Source organism: Aquarana catesbeiana, linkage group LG08 (genome assembly GCF_042186555.1).
Source record: "Aquarana catesbeiana isolate 2022-GZ linkage group LG08, ASM4218655v1, whole genome shotgun sequence".
In the NCBI taxonomy this organism is placed as follows: Eukaryota; Metazoa; Chordata; class Amphibia; order Anura; family Ranidae; genus Aquarana; species Aquarana catesbeiana.
The window spans coordinates 137,715,436-137,735,878 of NC_133331.1; the positions used below are offsets into that span (position 1 = coordinate 137,715,436).

The 20,443-nt window shown below is 40.1% G+C and overlaps 1 protein-coding gene across 1 annotated transcript in view; it reads right to left on the reverse strand.

Moving 5' to 3' along the window:
• LOC141106057 (ATP-dependent translocase ABCB1-like) overlaps positions 1-20,443 on the reverse strand; it is a 115,889-nt gene that overhangs the window by 79,139 nt on the left and 16,307 nt on the right. Inside the window, exons 2-3 of the mRNA XM_073596437.1 lie at positions 13,825-13,900; positions 8,895-8,982 (exon numbers count right to left, since the gene is read on the reverse strand). Of these exons, the coding sequence (XP_073452538.1) occupies positions 8,895-8,982; positions 13,825-13,870 (134 nt within the window). The 5' untranslated portion in view covers positions 13,871-13,900. The remainder of the gene's footprint in view (positions 1-8,894; positions 8,983-13,824; positions 13,901-20,443) is intronic.

Sequence of the window (20,443 nt, forward strand, 5' to 3'; positions counted from 1 at the left end):
AAACATAAAAATATCTTTCAGTTTAACAGCATTTGCAGAAAATATTTGTATTTGATATTTTTTCGTAAATCAGTGCAATGTTAATATCTTATCCAACAGCTTGCAAAATTAAAGCTTCTGCAGTATACACATTTTTATAATACAAGTAGTTAAACTGTGTATTGTATCAGGACTTGCTTATGTCAAGTTGTGGTTATTTTTTGACATGCTAAAAAGTGTTAAAGATCAAAGATCTGTTATATAATTTATTATTTCTAAGGGTTATAAGCCTAATAGTATAGAGTAGTACATAAGTCACAAATGAGTTTTAACATGACCCTGTTGGCCTACTTTACTGTCACAGTCTGGGTTAATTATCGGTCATTGCATTGCTGCTACTATCAATAATACAGGTTATGGAGTGAGGAATTTCATAAAAGGATGAATGGAGAATGATATATGTTTCTAGCGTGGCGAATGGAGAATGATGCAGACAAGTTAGTGACAGAAGGATCAGCCAATAATGTGAGAGGAGAAGAAGGGTGTTTCCAAGTATATAACCCAGACATTTAAACCTTTAACACTACAAGTAAGTTTCAAAACATTTAAATCTACAGCTTTCATTAGAATACCAGGTGATTCTGCCATGAAGGCCCTTGTTCAGCCATTTCCTAATACAGGTTACAAACATCTGACTTACAAATGACCCCTACTTACAAACGGAGGGAGACAACAGGAAGTGAAAGGAAATCTACCCCAGGAAGAGAAATTCACTCCTGAAAGAATTATCATGGGGAAAAGGTGTCTCCACTGGAGCTTGTATCACCAATCCTTTTTTCCTCAACAATCCAAAATGTTCAAAATTAAAATTGTCATAGGGACAGAGGGAGGTGAAATCTTCTGAACAGGGACACAGACAGCAAAACAAATGTTACAGGGGGGTGTTAACCATTCCCTATGTTATCCAAAAAATTATTGTTTTGGCTGGAGCTACACTTAAAAAATGTACCTGTTCCGACTTACAAATTCAACTTAAGAACAAACCTACAGACCCTATCTTGCTTGTTACCCGGGGACTGCCTGCATAGGATGACAACACTTTGTCCCCGGGTCCCATTGTTCTCCTTTGTCACCCTGTCACACAAATTTAGAATGGAGACTATGGGGTTGCTTTAGCCTAGGTTCACATATATGCGTGTGTTTGCGCGCCCACATTATGGGTAACGCAGCCCAAAAATTTGGGGAAAGAAGTCCCTGACCCTTTCTAAAAAATGTGGCACCATGCAGTTTCACACACACAAAAACACATGCCTGCCATTAAGAATTAATGACACCCCAGCACATCTGCTAAAGAGCAGCATGTTTTTTCTGCGGGTTGGAAATGCAGCCTTACTAAAGGCAAATCGGCTGTTTACTTTGCACTGGAGGTTGCACTTGCGAAAGGAATTTGCCCCAGTGCTTGTTTCACTTTGCAAAAAACAAACAATAACCTGCAAATTAAATTAAAATCAACAGCATGTGCAAGAAAAAAAATAATTGCTGGCACATAATTGGATGATGGAAGTCAGCAGAGCTTCACCTCATTCGCTAAGCTTTGGGGTAAATCCCCTTGCAATGTGAACAGCGTCTTTGACTTTAGTAAATCAACCCCTATAAGTGGCTGTTTCAACAGGCATCAAGTTTGGTTTACTAAAGGGCAAATGGGATGCTCACTCTACAAGACTCTGGTCTGGCCGCACCTGGAGTATGCTGTCCAGTTCTGGGCACCAGTCCTCAGGAAGGATGTACTGGAAATGAAGCGAGTACAAAGAAAGGCAACAAAGCTAATAAAAGGTCTGGAGGATATTAGTTATGGAGAAAGGTTGCGAGCACTGAACTTATTCTCTCTGGAGAAGAGACTCTTGAGAGGGGATATGATTTCATTTTATAAACACCGTACACTAGTGACTCCACAATAGGGTCACTTTTTTGCGGAAAGGAGTTTAACAAGACACGTGGCCACTCATTAAAATTAGAAGAAAAGAGGTTTAATCTTAAACTACGTAGAGGGTTCTTTACTGTAAGAGCGGCAAGGATGTGAAATTCCTTTCCACAGGCGGTGGTCTCAGTGGGGAGCATCGATAGTTTAAAAAAACTATTAGATAAGCACCTGAACGAAACAATATACAACATACAAGGTAATACAAGGTAATACTGACATATAATCACACACATAGGTTGGACTTGATGGACTTGTGTCTTTTCAACCTCACCTACTATGTAAAGGAATTTTCCTCAGAACTGAGTGGATGAGGTGAAGCTCTGCTGACTTTCATCATCCAATCACGTACAAGCATTTTTTTTTCTTGCACATGATTGGATATTCTTGACAAAGTGAAACTTTACCACAATTACTAGGCTTTGGGGCAAATTCTTTTGCAAAGTGAACAGCATATTTGCTATTAGTAAAAAGCCCCCATTATGCAGGTATGGTCACCATCAGGAAACCGACCCTGGGAAATTGTATGCAGCCATCTCTGGAATGCATGCATATAGACAGGGAAAGGCTTTTTGGATGATTAGTAGTGCCTCAAGATGCAAGAAAATATTTAATAAAGGGTGAAACAAACTATTTTAGTTGTTGGTGATTGTTTATAATACACAGTACTTTAGCAAACCAAATGTCACTCAGTTAAGATTTCCATTTACGATAATGTTTATTTGGCCTTTATAAAGTTAGGACTAATGCTGCATAAATGAAAACACATTTTCAGATTTTAACAAGGCCCTTGTTTCGTCACTATTCACTCCTGGGTTAGTATGACAGTAATACTTGTCATTTTCAATTAAAATCTCAATTATTGTACATTCTTTATGGCACAACACTACAAAATGTGAATTGTAAAACCAGGTAAAGGGAATAACCTGTCTGCTGTAGTGAATATTTTTTCAAATATAAATGGTTAGTCCAACTCAGCAACTTGATGGAACTATGACATTGTATAATGAGCAGCTTCAGATTTATGTAAGGCTGGACTTGTATAAGAAGTTTTAGCTTTTTAGTATTAATAAATTCATGTAAACTGTTTATTTATGTTAAATGATTTTACTTGCAGTCACATGATATTACCATTTAATTATATATATTGCTTGCAAACTCTGTATCTGAACTCAGCCGATATCTCAACACAGACATTATTTTACATCTGTTAATAAAATGAAGACCCAAGGCTAAAATATAATATTGTTAAAAACATGATTGCACATTACCCTTATGTACTTTATTGCAGCTGTGTAGAACGCTGTTATATTCTCTGTTATACCAAGTGGAATATTAAGCGGGACTGAACACCAGCCAGTAGGTGCAATTACATTTGCCTCTACTGCAATTAACTTTTTGAAAAATAATAATAAAAAAAAAAGCTTAAGAGACAGCTGTATTTACAAACTAATATGCAGAAAAACAGCATCATAGAAATGTGTTTGCAATTACTTTGTTACTTTGCATACAGGAGTGGCCTGGTAATGGGATTTGGATGTCGGAAGCTAAAAAAAAAAAATCTTAAAAACAAATTCAAATTGGAGACATTTAATTGTGGGAACTTCAACAAGTAAAGTCTTTGTACAAAATGTTTTAGCGATTATAGCAGTTTATCAAAAGCGCAGATGCATTCTCTACACAGGCCACTGGATCTTACTGTTGTATCAGTAAGTAACCAAGCAGCTTGTAGGTGCTTAGAAAAGCCCATTAGGATCTAAATATGGAGGAAATAAAAAGTAAGGGGGTCATTTTGCTGGTGTAGGTTAGAATATCAATGCTGAAACACCTGACAATGTGCCATGAGCTGGCCATACACTAGTAGAATTTGGTTCAAAAATTTTTGTTTTAAGAATGTTTGTTTGATTTTCGTTAGAGGGGTCAAAGTGACATTCGTTTTTTAACACAGTGATGAGAAATTTTAAAGGAACAGGTTGAAAAATTCATCTTGGAGAAATTTCTAACAGTGAATGTGATAACTGTTCGGTAAGGTCCATTAGTTTCCAAATCAAATGTTAAACGCAAACACAGTTTCAAAGTATTTATGAAGAACATGCAGCAAGTCATCAAATGTACAGAGAATTTTACAGGAATTAGAACAAATGTTTGTTTGAAAATCTACTAGTGTATGGCCAACACTTTGTCTCATCCATTCATTTTTTTACATGAGATTTTTAAGGGTAGTATTCTGCGGGTAGTCATCGCAGCTGCTGGCAAAGGAAGGGGGGTGTGCCTTGTGTTTTTTCAATGCAATTCACTGTCCTTTTATTTCTTTTAAACTTTAATGGAATGGCACATAGTGGCATTACATTAATTTCTATGTATGGCAGCTCAACTGCCATGCATAAAAATCTGGGTGGCACAGAGACCTGCAGAACGGTGTGGAAAAATGCAGCCATAATTGATTTTTCTACAACGCTCTGCCCCACAGCAAACAATGGTGAGGAAGTGTGAAGGTGACACAAAGAAAGACATTGTTTTCTGTGTGCCCCTGGGGAGAGTTGCATTTTGCTTATGCAGAAACATGCAGCTCTCCAATGAACATGTAGAGGTTGACTCATTAAAAAAATGAAAGTGTAGCTAAAGCGCAAACTTTTTTCGTTTTGGATGTGAACCCCTATCAGTTTTTCCTCTCCATTTGAGAGAGTAACTCTTTTTGTCCTTGTAATCATGGTCTTTGAGACTGAAAGTGAAGAGAAATTCTAAATTTTGCAATAGAAGGGAAACTCTTCTAACAATGACATCTCTTCTGGTTACTCCCTTTGGAGGAATTGCCTTTCATGTCATGTAGGGGGTCGATTTACTAAAACTGGAGAGTGCAAAATCTGGCGAAGCTGTGCATGGTGGTCAATCAGCTTCTAACTTCAGCTTTGAAAAAAAAAAAAAATGGAAGCTGATGATTTCTATGCAGAACTGAACAAGATTTTGCACTCCTCAGTTTTATTAGCTCAACCCTGTAGTGTCCACAGGGCAGGAAATTAAGCAGAATCTCCCCAGTGAGACAAAAATGGCATAAAAACCTGACAGGGTTTTTTTTTTTTTTTACTTTCCCTTATTCCTTTAAAAATGTTTTAAAAAAAGTAAGGCCTTAGCTTTAGATGTATTGTGAGGATTATAAGATGTATCCAAACAGAGGCAGTGTGGAGGTTTTAGAGAATATAAAAAAAATCCTTTGAAAATAAACAGAATTTTACAGTAAAGTGATTTTAGATATCGCAGAAAAAAGTGCCATGAAAAAAAACAGAGTTAAAGGTTCCCTTAAATTCAATTTCCTTGGATAGAAATTGATGTTTTTTACTTGATTTTTTTTTTTAGTTTATTTAATCTTTACAAATAATATTCGATTAGGGCAGGAAAAATATAAGCCAGAGAAAAGAACATTAATTTACTAAAAGCCAATACCAGAGGAGTACAACAATACATTTGTCTCCATGTCTAAAAATAGATAGCGGGGCAGAAAAAAAGAACCGTTAAACCACCTACAGAGTAACTCAAATGAAAATTGTACCCTACACTGGGTTAAGCAACACTGGTGACAAACAGCTGAAAAGCTGTCATTTACACGAGCATGTTGAGCAAAAGAAAAAGCAATTTCTGCTTAGCACTCACAGTGAAAATAACTAAGGGAATGAGTAACACATACAAGAGTGGCAAAGGGACTTGGAACATACAGTATTGTACTGATAGAACTGTATAACGCTATTATGAACAGTCCCAATGTGTCACAATTTTCTTCCCTGTATTTGATGTCTTTCTAAAGTATCAGCCCATTTTTTTAAATAAAACACCATCGATCCCCAAAATAATGTCCCTCTGCTGAATCTCCTCTGCCTCAATAGCATGTTATAAAAGTCACTTCTAAGGATTAAATTACTGATCTGTGGGTGTTTACCCAGGCCAGAAAATAACAGAAATATCGAAATGTATATGTTTTTGTTGGCTAGCAGTATTCTTGGGAAGCAATTTCTTCAACGACCAATACATGAGATTCTGAGCCTACCCACTACCATCAGCAGAAGATATTTAAATAATTGTCTAATGTTAAGGTATCTACTGGCAGTATATAGCAGCTGTTCCTGCATCAGTAGCAAACCGGGGTACAAAGGGATCCCAATGCATAGATAGATTAGATAGACAGAGGGGGGCCCTGTCACAGTAAGACTATAGGAAAATGTGACACAGGGTTGGCATTTAGGGTTAATGCAAGGTTCTGAACTATCCTTTCTGAGTGGAGAAAGCAGTGTTTTTGGATTTCTCCAGATTCTGTAGTTCTGGATGGGAACAGTCAATCCTGTGTCCAGATTTTGCTAGACACCTGCAACCTGGCTGACTACACAGGTATGCAGGGTCAATGTATATTCACGTCTGAGGATGGCTCAGAGCTCCCAGTTTGGAGACCGCTCTCAGTGGGGGCGGCAGAAGCTCTCAACCAGGATCAGGGGGCCCCAGACAGAAGCCAAGAGAAAGAGGGTCTTATCAAGGGATCAGAGGGCCTCAGCCAGAAGCCAAGAGACAGCAGGTCTTAGTACCAGGAGTCATGAGAACCCCAGTGCATAGGCCAGAGGTGGGATATGCAGCAGGGCACTGCATCTAAAGGCTAGAGAGCCAAGTGTTCCAGGACAACTGGACCACACAGTCAAGGGGACTGGTAAGAGGAGCAGCAGTACTGCCAAGAAGCAAGCCAGGTGGCTCTGTATTTTCATTTGTGCACATTGTGTGGAAGAAACCCCTGCGTGGGCAACTGATGTACATGTTAACTTTCCGTTTATTGAATAAAAGTGGGCTCCCATGCCTTAAAATACAGTTTTGAAGATAGATAGGTCTTTGTAATGCCTGATTTCTCTCTCATGGGTCAAAATATGCAATTAGGATGAGAAAGGGAACCCTCTTTGCCTTCTGCCAAAAAAAGTGTCCAAAGGAAATGGGAGACGCTTTTTTTCCATTTCTCAGTGCCAATCAGGCAGAGCATGAAGCAAGTGATCACTGCCCATTACTTGGTTAATATAAATCAGAATGATGAAAGGATCCTTAAAAAATCCTGTCAGCTATTACATGCCCTAGATGTGAGCATTGTCCAGGTCTACATGAGAAATGGATGGGTCCCAACACCCATCCCAAACATATTTAATATAAATAAGCCCCAAAATTCACACATGGTATGTCTGTCCCTGCCCTGCATGCATAATCCAGCCACTGGTTCACATTTGCAAACATGAATTTTTGGCCTTTAAAGAAAGAAGGGGGACCACCCAAGCATCAGATTATCTCAGTGAAAAAACAATCCTGAATGGTTATTTTGTCTAATGATACTTCTTGGCTAACAACTTGGACATGGCCTTTAGATGTACAGTAAGGGTGTTGCCTGGCCTGATTAACTCAAGATCATTTTCTTATGTCTTTAGGCACCTTAGAGAGATTGAGTAAGCAGGGATTACACAAACTCCTCTGCGACTGGCATGCTTGTCTTTTAAATATTTAGAGGTTCCAAAAGGCAGTTGCATAGGTAAAGTGGAAAGCTCTCTTCAATATAATGAAGTTTAACCGCTAAGCCACCGCCCACCGTCATATGACGGCTGGACGAGGCTTCTATTGTTCTGGGAGGACGTCATATGACGTCCTCGCCTTCCGAGCCACTAGGGGGCGCGCGCGCGCCGCCGGCGGCGCGCGCGCGTGCCCGCTGCGTCGCTCGGGACCCGGTGCGCGTGCCCGGCGGCCGCGATGTCCGCCGGGCACCCGCGATTGCCGGGTAACAGAGCAGGAGCGTGGATCTGTGCATGTAAACACAGATCCACGTCCTGTCAGAGAGGAGAGGAGACCGATGGCGTGTCCCTTGTACATAGGGACAGCGATCGGTCACCTCCCCCAGTCAGTCCCCTCCCCCCACAGTTAGAATCACCTCCTTAGGTCATACATTAACCCCTCGAGCGCCCCCTAGTGTTAACCCCTTCCCTGCCAGTCACATTTACACAGTAATCAATGCAATTTTATAGCATTGATCGCTGTATAAATGTGAATGGTCCCAAAAATGTGTCAAAAGTGTCCGATATGTCCGCCGCAATATCGCAGTCACAATAAAAATTGCAGATCGCCGCCATTACTAGTAAAAAATAAATAAATAATAAAAATGCTATAAATCTATCCCCTATTTTGTAGACGCTATAACTTTTGCGCAAACCAATCAATATACGCTTAGCGCAATTTTTTTTTACCAAAAATATGTAGAAGAATACGTATCGGCCTAAACTGAGGAAAAAATTTGTTAAAAAAAAAAAAAAAATTGGATATTTATTATAGCAAAAAGTAAAAAATATTGTGTTTTTTCAAAATTGTCCCTCTTCTTTTGTTTATAGCGCAAAAAGTAAAAACCGCAGAGGTGATCAAATACCACCAAAAGAAAGCTCTATTTGTGGGGAAAAAATGATAAAAATTTCATTAGGGTACAGTGTAACATGACCGCGCAATTGTCATTCAAAGTGCGACAGCGCTGAAAACTGAAAAATGGCTTGGGCAGGAAGGGGGTGAAAGTGCCCTGTATTGAGGTGGTTAAATATAAAAAAAAAAAATCGGAACCTCCCCCACTTCAACTGACTACAAACTTACATGGAAGAGATACAGTATAAGCACATCATGTTGTCCAACCTTAGTCAAAATGCATTTATAATTGTTAATTAGGCAGCTGTTCCTTTGAAATAAATATACCCCTAGATTTGATGTCAATATCAAAAATATTTATTGAGCAAGGCAAAAAAAGGTAAGAAATTATTGTCAGTTCACACCGCACACTGTCTACCAGACGTGAAAATACATTTTCTTTTTAGAGCAGTTGTCAGCAGAGGTTGACCCCACTTAAATCACCTTCGGGGATGGAAAAAATTTGTTACAGGAAGAAGTGTCTTACTTGTCTGTCTCCTTTATTATCTCATTACTTGCTGTCTTTTCATCTTGTTGAAAGGTAGGGTTGTCATAAACATGATCGGGAAAGCCATCTGGAAAAAGGAAATGTCAAAAAGATACCAGTCAGGGGCTATTAAAAAAGAACCCAATCAATCAATCTGTCTGAAACTAAGAAAAAAAAAAAGAAATAAAAACACCATATTAGAAAATGCTATTATTTTTTATGTTACTACTTCTAGAAAAGCAATGAATGGATAATTAGTAAAATATTAGTTAAAAAAGGGTATTGGAACAGTCAGGTAATATATTGAATAATAAGATACCATTAAGTTACAAAAGATGGTAAAAAAGGGAAATATTCATTAAATAATTAACATTTTTCGAATCTAATGTGATATCACACATTTGTCCTATAATTTGGAAATAAGCACTATACAGCTTTTGGATTATATTTCGCTCATAATTAACCACTTCAGCCCCGGAAGGATTTCCCCCCTTCCTGACCAGAGCACGTTTTGCGATACGGCACTGCGTCACTTTAACTGACAATTTCGCGGTCATGCGAGGTTGCACCCAAACAAAATTGACGTCCTTTTTTTCCCACAAATAGAGCTTTCTTTTGGCGGTATTTGATCACCTCCTGCGGTTTTTATATCTTTGCGCTATAAACAAAAAAAAAAGCGACAATTTTGAAAAATAAAATTTTTTTTTTACTATAATAAATATCCCCAAAAAATATTTAAAAAACAAACTTCTGTCTCAGTTTAGGCCGATATGTATTCTTCTACATATTTTTGGAAAAAAAAAAAAATCGCACTAAGCGTATATTGATTTGTTTGCGCAAAAGTTATAGCGTCTACAAAATAGGGGAGGGATTTATGGTATTTTTATTCATTTTATTATTAGTAATGGCGGCAATTTGCGATTTATCATGACTGCGACATTATGGAGGACACTTGACACTATTTTGGGACAATTGTCATTTATACAGCGATCAGTGCTATAAAAATGCACTGATTACTGTGTAAATGACACTGGCAGGGAAGGGATTAAACACAAGGGGGCGATCAAAGGGTTAAGTTTGTCCTAGGGAGTGATTCTAACTGTGGGGGGATTTCCTCACTAGAACATGACGGATCACTGCTCCCGGTGACAGGGAGCAGTAGATCCCTGTCATGATACTAGGCAGAACAGGGAAATGCCTTGTTTACATCTCCCCGCTGTGACATGATCGAGGGCCCCCGGCGGACATTGAGTCTGCGGGACCCACGGAGTACGTGGCACGCGAGCGTCCCCTATGCCACGATTTAAAGGGGACGTACCTGTACACCCATTTGCCCAGCCGTGCCATTGTGCCGACATACATCATTGTGCGCTGGTCGGCAAGGGGTTAAATCCCAAGAATATACTTTTGTTTTACACAAAGGTTGAAAAGATAATTGGAACTTTCCCTGTATATGTCTGAATGCTTGAAGCTTACTTCACATTTTAGTAATATAGCACATACCATATTTAGCAGCGTATAACATGCACCCCCATTTTAAAGAGGGAAGTTTAAAGAAAAAAATGGTTCACAGCCTCCTTTACAGTACACAGTCCCCCTCCTCAGTACACAGCCCCCCATCCAGTACACAACCCCCAGTCTCCTGGTACAGCGCTGCCAGCATTCTCTACAGTTAAGAAAAAAATCACTGCCAGCCCCTTCCACACTGCTCCTCCTGTGTCACTCATATTGTAAAACGAAGCTTCCATATTCCTCAATAGCTCAGTTTTTTCAACTGACCTGGTCACATGACTGCTCTGACATTACATAGATGGTCATGTGACCGCTCTCCTCCTCCAATCTAAAGCTAAAGCTAGGAGGAGGAGGAGCGGGAGGAGGAGAGCCACCAGAAAAAAATGGAGCTATTGAGATAATTACAAGCTTCGTTTTATAATGACACTGACACAGGAGGAGCGGTGTAGGAGAAGGGACTGGTGAGTGATTTTTTTTATCATCAAGTTTAGACTATGCTGGCAGCACTGTCCCAGGGCCAGGAGAGGTGGGGCAACCTGACACCCCCCCCAATGGGTGGCTCCGGGGGCGGACCACCTGATCCCGGCCCCGTTTGGTAAAACATAGTATTGGCGTATAACACGCTTTGGCTCAGACTTGTCTGGCACACACAGTGTCACACAAATGTTGGCCAACAATTACGAACGTAGTGACGTACTATGTGGTTTTTCAGCTCTTTAGTGCCACCCTTTGGGCTCCTTCTGCTAATTTTGTGTTAGTAGAAGTTTGGTGAGTGTTGATTTGGTTGATTTGTGCTTTTCCTTTTGCACTTTTCAGTTTGTTTCTGAACGGCCGTTCGTCAACCAGACATGTTGCAGAATTGTGGTAACTTGCACAAAAAAAAAAAAAAAAAAAAATACATATATATATATATATATATATATATATATATATATATATATATATATATATATATAACTCTTTGATATCACTAGAAAAAAAGCCTTTGAAAATTAGTTTGCAATAACTCCATCAGTATCACCAGCAAAGCAGCTTCATTATTATCCCATTAAAGAAGAGAATGCGCGCTACATTTGGAGGTTTCATAATTTGCCGTGTCACGAATGCTAATTCTCCATTACGAACGCTAGTTTACAAGACCGATGGTGTATACGGGGCTTTACAGGTCTTGCCTATCTCACAGCCTGTGATTGGACAGTAAAGGGAGAAGCAGAAGACCAATATGCTGATCTTTATGCCACTCTGCTCTCTCCTCCTATCATCATGTCTCTTAGACATGTGCACACTGAAATATTTCGTTTCGAAATTTCGTTTTCGTCTGAAAAATAAATTTATTTAGTTACTCCCGAAATTCGTTTTTATTTATTTCATTTTTCGTTAAAAATTGCATTTGTCCGAAAATCCAAATTAAGGTCGAATCTGTCATTGAAGGCTTATGGTGTCTGTTGAATGTTCAAAGAAGATTCGACGAAGCAGATAAACTGTACAATGCCGTATAGTTTACCTGCTCCGTCGAATCTTCTTAGAACTTTCAACAGACACCATAAGCCAAAGTACGTGTGTACTTAGTTCTAGCTATTTTACTGCTCCTCCTCTTTGGTTACAATCAGCCAATAACATTCATCATCATTATTTTTATTTATCTTTTCTCCCCTACGTCGAATCTTTTCTCCCCTACGTCAAATCTTTTCTCTCTATGTCGAATCTTTTCTCTCTATGTAGAATAATCTTGGACTAATAGAGCTAAGGTTAGGCACATTTGACCACAGGTTTGATGGACACAGATTGTTATTGTCATCATCATGTCGAATCTCCTATCTATATCGAACTGTTGTAGCAACGAAAACGAAAATAAAGCATTTGTTTATGTCGGATCTTTCATTTTTCGGACCCTGCACTTTCGTTATCGTTTGTTAAAACGATAACGAAAATACCTGAAATTCGGACGAAAATGCATTTGGACGAAAACGAATGCACATGTCTACTTGTTAGTGTGGGAGCACTATGGCACTACTGGCTGGCTTATTGTGCTACTTCTCTGTCTCCCAATGTAAGCTCTGCTGTACAGGGAATTTGCAAGAAGCTGATACCAGGTCAAAATGTAGGTACTTACATTGTTGGAATAAAAAAAAAAAATACATGTTTACCTAAAATGGTATTAAGCCCAAAAGCACATATTATATTGCAGCTTACCAATTCTTAGATGTAATGACTGCATTGGTTTTCCTTTTTGGGCTTTCTCTTATTTTCACATTGTGACCTGGCCAGTAAGTCTGTTTATCAAAAGAACAAGCTCTCTTGCAAATGTGTGAGTTACAGGCATGAGACAAACCATTTAACACTGACAGGGGTGCTTACAATGATCATTACATATTCTTTATGTAAAACCTTTATCCCAAAAGGAAAACTGTTTGCTGTAACTGCTTAAGAAGTGTTAGCTGAAGTTTGGCTTCAATGTGTTAGTGTATTTAAATCTGCTAGTACATCTAATACTCCCCTTCCCCCAGACTGACAATGTGCCTGTCCAAATGTGCCCCCTGTTGTCATTCATGGGGGCACTAATACAGGGGGTGTGTTACTGGGCAGATCACAAGGTGAAAACAGAGGGGAAAAAAGAAAAAAAGAAAATGAATGCAGCCACCACATTTAAGGATTGGTAAGCTGCAATATATTATATTTTTGGTTTGGGGTTTAATACCTCTTTAAATTCAGTGCTGCATTAATATGTATCTATTATTTATCTGTTTGCAGTTCTGCTTAAAAATAGCAGCCCAAACAGCTTCTTCTGATTGGATTTCATATTCGAGTTCCAGCTCCTAATCTTTTCTTATATTTGCAATATAGAACAATGGTTAAGGGAAGAGGAATAGATTGCTGTGCCTATTCAAGTTGGGTAGCCCGAAACCTCAAGTATGGGACCTATTGAAGATGGAGTGCTAGGAATGGTAGAGTATTCAGGAAGAAATATATCGGGAGAGAATAACTGGCAAATAAAAACAGAGGTACAAAGAAGTGTGAGACTCAACAGTTACAGTATGGTGTATGAAGGTGTAAACACATATGCATGACTTGACTTTGATTGTAAAAAAAAGATAGGACTTTAGAGACTCTTGCTAGCTACATAGTGGATTGGTCCACTAACAAAATCATAAATCATTTGAGTATGAATGAAGACATTATCTGTAAATCATAAAAAAAAAAGAAAAAAAAAGAAAAAAATACAGTTGGCAAGAGAATGTAATAAAGAACACAAGCAAAAGTTTGCATTTTCATTACAAGTTGCAAATGGTCCGAGGAATGTTTAATGAGTAGCTCAGCTACAAAAGAACAGTCATTTCCATTTAGTAATATAAAATAAAAAAAACACAATAGTAAAGAAGACAGTAAACTAACAAATACTGTATAATAAATGACATACCAATGATGTGTTTGTCTTTCTTCGGCATTTCTGTTGTGTCTCTCATATTGGCCCAGTGAATATAAGAAACTGAGACCTGTTGGAAAGTAAAATGACACTTGTGTATATTGTCCAGTGGAATGACTGACTCCGCACATGTATCCAATCATGCTGTAGCTTCTATAATGAATATGTTACAGTTTTCCCTCACCCAGGTTACCAAATATAAGAACAGTGCCAGCAAACAATAAATTTTTTATAAGTTGTAACATATATACAACCGTGTTAAGTATTAAGGAACAAGCAGAATGTAACATGTAATTTGTTTAAAAAAATATTGTTTAATTAAGTGATGTCGAAATTGTAATTAAATGCTCCTGCGTATTTTGTCAGGCGTGAAAAAAATAATAACTGACAAAAATTATGCAGAGGAGTTTAATTACACACAGGAATTACGTTAGCTATCATAATCTCTTGACATCATCACTCTAATTAAATAACCATTTAAAATGTCCAACTTAAGAAAAGCAACAAATGTTATATACCCCCCCAATATAATGTAACCAAAGTACCACGTTTTGTAACACATGAACTTTTCAAAAGATATAGAGGAATTCCTTCTACGATAACTGGGAGCCACAAGTAATTCTTGGATCCGTCTAATGTTGCTTGGGGGCAACACTTCATCAGATTCTCACCTTCACTGTTTCCTAGTGAATGAAAAGGTCACTGGAAGGGCCACAGGCACAGTCACTATTTACAGAAGACAGTATGAAGGCATTATTGTATTGTACCCAGAGGGTAAATCAGCTATAAAACTATACGAAAACCCCCTAACGGGGCTTTAAAGCAGCCAGAAAAATACAATATTCATGGTTGAAAAAATTCAATTTTATATTAGTACAAAAAATATCCAAATAGCATATTATAAAAATCACTAAGGATAGGTGCTGATTAGTCGAGTCATGACATGATCTGAATATGGCATACCAATATAATAGACAAAGCATACAATTAAACCAAGCACTAGGCAAAATGCATAAGATGACGGCCAAAATTATCTTTGAAATGAATTCTTAAAAACAGTAGCAACACATATTGCTTGTGATACCATACATGTATGAGGGGTAACTGAAGTTGTAACGTTAATCCTGACGCGTTTCGACCCTTCCCGGGTCTTCTTCAGAGGATAGTTGCCCCCTATTGTAGAATTTTATGACGTTTTCACATGTAGTTTAGGAATTGTGAGTTGTAATGTTTTTGGGTGATGCAGTTTCTCTTTGGCTCCCCCGTCTCCCCCACGTCAGAGCGGCTCCCGGGAAAACGGGCGGTGGGCCGAATGTGTCTTGCAAGGGATCACAACTAATAGCCCCCGTATGGGGCGGGGAAGTTGGGGAGAGAGGGGCAACAAACAACCCAAAAGGCACCTAAAGGGGGATATAGGTTATTACCTGAAATAGAAAGGGGTAAAAAGTGTTGAATGCTAAAGAGCAAAGAATCACTAGATAGTTCTCCACAGATTGGAAAATGTCCCAGCTGTAGAAGTTTATAGGGGTATTAAATGATAGGTACATAGGTGTGCAGAAGGCATAGCTGGATAAGAAGAGAAAAAAGAAGGAAAAGGAAATGGAAAATGGAAAATGTGAGAGAAAGTAGAGAAGCAAACCAAACAAAAAGATGAGAGAAGCAGTGAGAAAGAAGTGAAAGAAAAGGAAAGGGAAGAAAGTAAAAATACCCAACCCAGTGTAAGTGTGAATAGGAGGAGCAGAAAATAGCAAATGCCCTGCTGCCAATTGATTCCCATGTACCATACGAAATATATGCCAACGGCAGTAGGTAAAAGCACCGGTGAAACCTCCAGTGAATAGACAAGAAGGAATGAAGGGGGAGGGAAGAGGGGGAAGGGAAGGAAGGAGAGAGGAAAAGACCACTGAAGGAGTGGTGAAAAGTGAGTGGGATGAGGTGGTGTGAAAATGGTAAAGAGATGGGGGGGGGGGGAAGGGGTAAAGGGGGAAGGGTGAGAGAGTAAGGTGTGAGCAAAGTGAACGGCAGATTGGGGCAGGGAAAAGGAAGGAGGGGGGAAGGGGGGAGATGACAATTCAGTGTCGGTGGGGTGAAAGGAAAATGTAGGGCGTAAGTAGTGGGGGGAGGGGGGGAAAGGGGAGGAGAGGAGGAAAAAGGGGGGGAGGAAGAAGTGGGTATGGAGGGGGGGGGGAAAGTGGGGGGGGAAGGAAAACACACAAGGGGAGGCATAGTGAGTGAGCCAAGTGGGATGATGTGCAGGAAAATGTGCAATAAACTATAAACAAAAGTGAACTAAACAGTGAAAGTGACATGCAGTGGAAAAAAAAAAAAAACACACAGGGGGTGTCGGGACTACTACCTAATTTGGCTGAACTGCATGGGACATTCTGAGTACTGAAAGAGTTTAATTAATTAAAAATATGAATCAATCTGACAAGGTCAACACTGATTTCAAAAGAAATAAGTCATTAAGAAGGTATCACATTCGTTTCATTAGGGCTTACCAGTGTATGCCGTCAATCTGTGTGACCTGTCTTCAGTTTGAAAAACGTCCAATGAATATCCCCTAGTGGTTGCCCATATTTATAGGGAGTGCCAATTGGCTGACTCCCTACAGGTGTTGATGTGTCCAATATCCCTCCCCTTCCCCATCCGTCAGGGGAAAGGAGCAACACAGCGGTGCTCCCCAGTGTGATCCCCCCGGCGTTCCGGAAAGGAATGTACCTCCGGGCGTCCCCGTCGCTTCCGCCGCAACTGCACAGGCGCCGCTACGTCACGCGTACGCGCCCTAGGGCGCGCGCTCGTGAGTGCGGCGTCCGGAAGGGATCCGGGACGCCGCTGGCAGGGAGAGAAACATCCCACTCAGGTGAAGCCACCTAGTGGGCATGTTGGGAGACGCGGGCCCCAGCGTCTCCTGTCTCACCCTGCCAGGAAGACACTATAGAAGGTCCACCCCCGCCCCTAAGAGGGAGACACAAAAACCGAGGGAGACAGGGGGAACACAGAGCCATCCTGCCACCAATATATTCATAGGCAAAAATAGTAATAATAACAATGATGGGGCATGGTATTAGTTATTTATATGCCCTATCTGATGGTGCTAAGCATATAATCTATGTACCATGGGCTGACTGCTAACTGGCCGTTTTAAATGCATCCTGTCAGATGTGGTATTGCATGCCTTGGCATGACTGCACAGTTACAAAAGCAATAATTAATTACAACCTGCGCAATCAGAATGGTATATAAACAAAAACAGAGAAAAAAGCAAAATTGCATGAATCTTGAATACTAAAACAATCAGAAACTCCGAACTATTAAAGGCTAAGTTTAACAAAGGATAAAACGATACAAAGCATATGATCCATTATATAGATCGCAGGTATGCACATTCATATGCATCTCGTACATCTGAGCATACTGGAAAATAAGAGTAATCATGATAACTTTAATGATTATATGTGGGGAAAACCAGGCAGTGATATCTACAAATCTGGAAACGCGATATTGAAAAATAATAATAATAATGAGAAAAAAAAAAAAAAGGGGGGGTTTCGGGGAAAATCACTGTGTCTTCCCCGATGAAAATCCCTGCAAAAAAGGGGCAAATGAGATTGATTCATTTAGACCTGGTGGAGAGGTGGCTTGTAGCTGGAATATCCATCTCTGCTCTTTTTGCAGCAGAGACTTATTCCAGTCGCCACCTCTATTAGGAATGTTTATTCTATACAAAGCCACGAAGGTAACTTTGGGAACTTTGTAATTGTGTGTGAAAATTATATGCCTCCCAATGGGGAGGTATGGGTTCCCCACCTCCATACTGTAAACATGTTGGGAGATGCGTTTCCAGAATTCCTGCCTGGTTTTCCCCACATAGTATGCACCACATTCACATTCCATCAAATATACGATACCGCGAGTGCGGCAATTTACAAACTGTTTAGGTGTAAATATATTGCCGTTCGGCAAGACAAAGATTTTATCCTGTTTGATGAGTGGGCAATACGAACAATGTCCACAGGGGAAAGAGCCCACTGTGGAACAGTGTTTAAATCTATTGTTATCGTTGGTATATTCACTGCGGACAAGCTGGTCCCGCAGTGACATGGCTCTTTTGTACGTTATAATAGGTCTATCTTGAACAAATTCACATAGCTTAGGGTCATCGGTAAGGATACTACAATGACGTTCTATAATCTTTCTAATAGCATGATGATGACGGGAATAGCGCATGGTGATCCGGGTAGGATTACATCCCGGGCTTGGAGAGGGTTTGGATTTGAAGAGTAGCTGAGATCTTGAGTGTCCAATAGCCTGATTGTAAGCTTTTTTAAGACAGGATCTGCTGTAGCCCCTTGCTAACAGTCGATTTTGGAGCCCCTCTGCTTCCTTAATAAATGAGGTGTCACTGGAACAGTTGCGCCGGAGGCGCAGATACTGTTCGTACGGGATCGAGTTTTTCAATGGAGTGGGATGGAAACTGTCGAAATGAAGGACCGTATTCCCAGCAGTTGTCTTACGAAACAAGGTGCTGGAGAGATGTCCTTCTGTCGTAATCGAAACGGAGACGTCCAGGAAGGTGACGCTGTGGGAATCATGCGTCATAGTGAACTTCAGATTCCGATCGTTCACATTAATTCTATTGAAAAATTCAAATAACTTGGTTTCAGGTCCCTCCCAGACGACGAAGACGTCGTCGATATACCTCAGCCATTTAGTTATATGGCTGGTGTATTCAAGAAGGTCCTCGTCGCCGAGGAGGGACCTCTCCCACTCCCCCAGGTACAGGTTGGCGTAAGAGGGGGCACAACAGGTCCCCATAGCCACACCCTGCACCTGGAGGTAGTGGGAGTTGTCGAAACAAAAGTAATTGTGATGCAGTATAAAGTGCAGACCATTCAAAGTAAACCTAACCAAAGCCGAATCATATAAAGAATTTTGTTGTAAGGCTCTTTGCACAGCAGCCAGTCCCTTGGGATGGGGAATGCTGCTGTACAGCGCCTCAACATCTATAGTCACCAAAATCGCATTCTTGGGTAACCTCAGATCGCTGATGAGTTGCAAAAATTGTATTGTATCCTTTACAAAGGAAGGTAAGGCCAATAACGAGGGGTTGCAGATATGCATCTATGACACGGCTTAGGTTTTCGGATATAGCCCCATTGCCTGAGACAATGGGGCGACCTGTGGGGTTGATCGGATTTTTATGTATCTTGGGTAAACTGTAAAAGGTGGTCACCCTGGGGTGTGGAGTTCTGATAAATTCATAGATATTCTTGGTGATTTCCCCTCTACGGAATGCCCGGTCGACCATATTATAGAAGCTGGAATTGTATTGATTGATGCTGAGGGCTGAGATTACTTTGTACCATTCTTTGTTTCTTAATATATCCAGGCACATTGAAACATAGTCGTCATTATTCATGACGACTACGTTGCCTCCCTTATCTGAAGGTTTTATCACGATTGTGGGATTTTTTATGAGGCTTTGGAGAGCTGCGTTTTCATCATAAGAAAGATTAGCCGGTCTAGAGTAAGTTTGTGGTAGTTTGGATATGTCACGGATGGTCTGCCTTAAAAATACTGCAACGTTGGAATTAGTGCTTGACGAAGGAAATGTAGTAGAAGCCTTTTTGAACATCGTGAGGGGATTCGGAGTCGATCGGTCAACCTCCTGCAGTAAGGCGTCTAGATCGATTTGATCTATTAGATCCACTGTGTTGTTTTCTTGATAAAGGAGAGTTAAGTCTCGTAAGGCTCTACATTCCTTCATACTAAGAGGAGACCCATCCACAGCGTCACCTTCCAAGTCGTCCCTTGCATGTAGGTATTTAAGTAATAACCTGCGTGCAAAGAGTTGTAAATCAATAATGGTTGATTAGGCTACGTGAATTTGTTCAAGATAGACCTATTATAACGTACAAAAGAGCCATGTCACTGCGGGACCAGCTTGTCCGCAGTGAATATACCAACGATAACAATAGATTTAAACACTGTTCCACAGTGGGCTCTTTCCCCTGTGGACATTGTTCGTATTGCCCACTCATCAAACAGGATAAAATCTTTGTCTTGCCGAACGGCAATATATTTACACCTAAACAGTTTGTAAATTGCCGCACTCGCGGTATCGTATATTTGATGGAATGTGAATGTGGTGCATACTATGTGGGGAAAACCAGGCAGGAATTCTGGAAACGCATCTCCCAACATGTTTACAGTATGGAGGTGGGGAACCCATACCTCCCCATTGGGAGGCATATAAATTTCACACACAATTACAAAGTTTCCAAAGTTACCTTCGTGGCTTTGTATAGAATAAACATTCCTAATAGAGGTGGCGACTGGAATAAGTCTCTGCTGCAAAAAGAGCAGAGATGGATATTCCAGCTACAAGCCACCTCTCCACCAGGTTTAAATGAATCAATCTCATTTGCCCCTTTTTTGCAGGGATTTTCATCGGGGAAGACACAGTGATTTTCCCCTAAACCCCCCCCTTTTTTTTTTTTTTCTCATTATTATTATTATTTTTCAATATCGCGTTTCCAGATTTGTAGATATCACTGCCTGGTTTTCCCCACATATAATCATTAAAGTTATCATGATTACTCTTATTTTC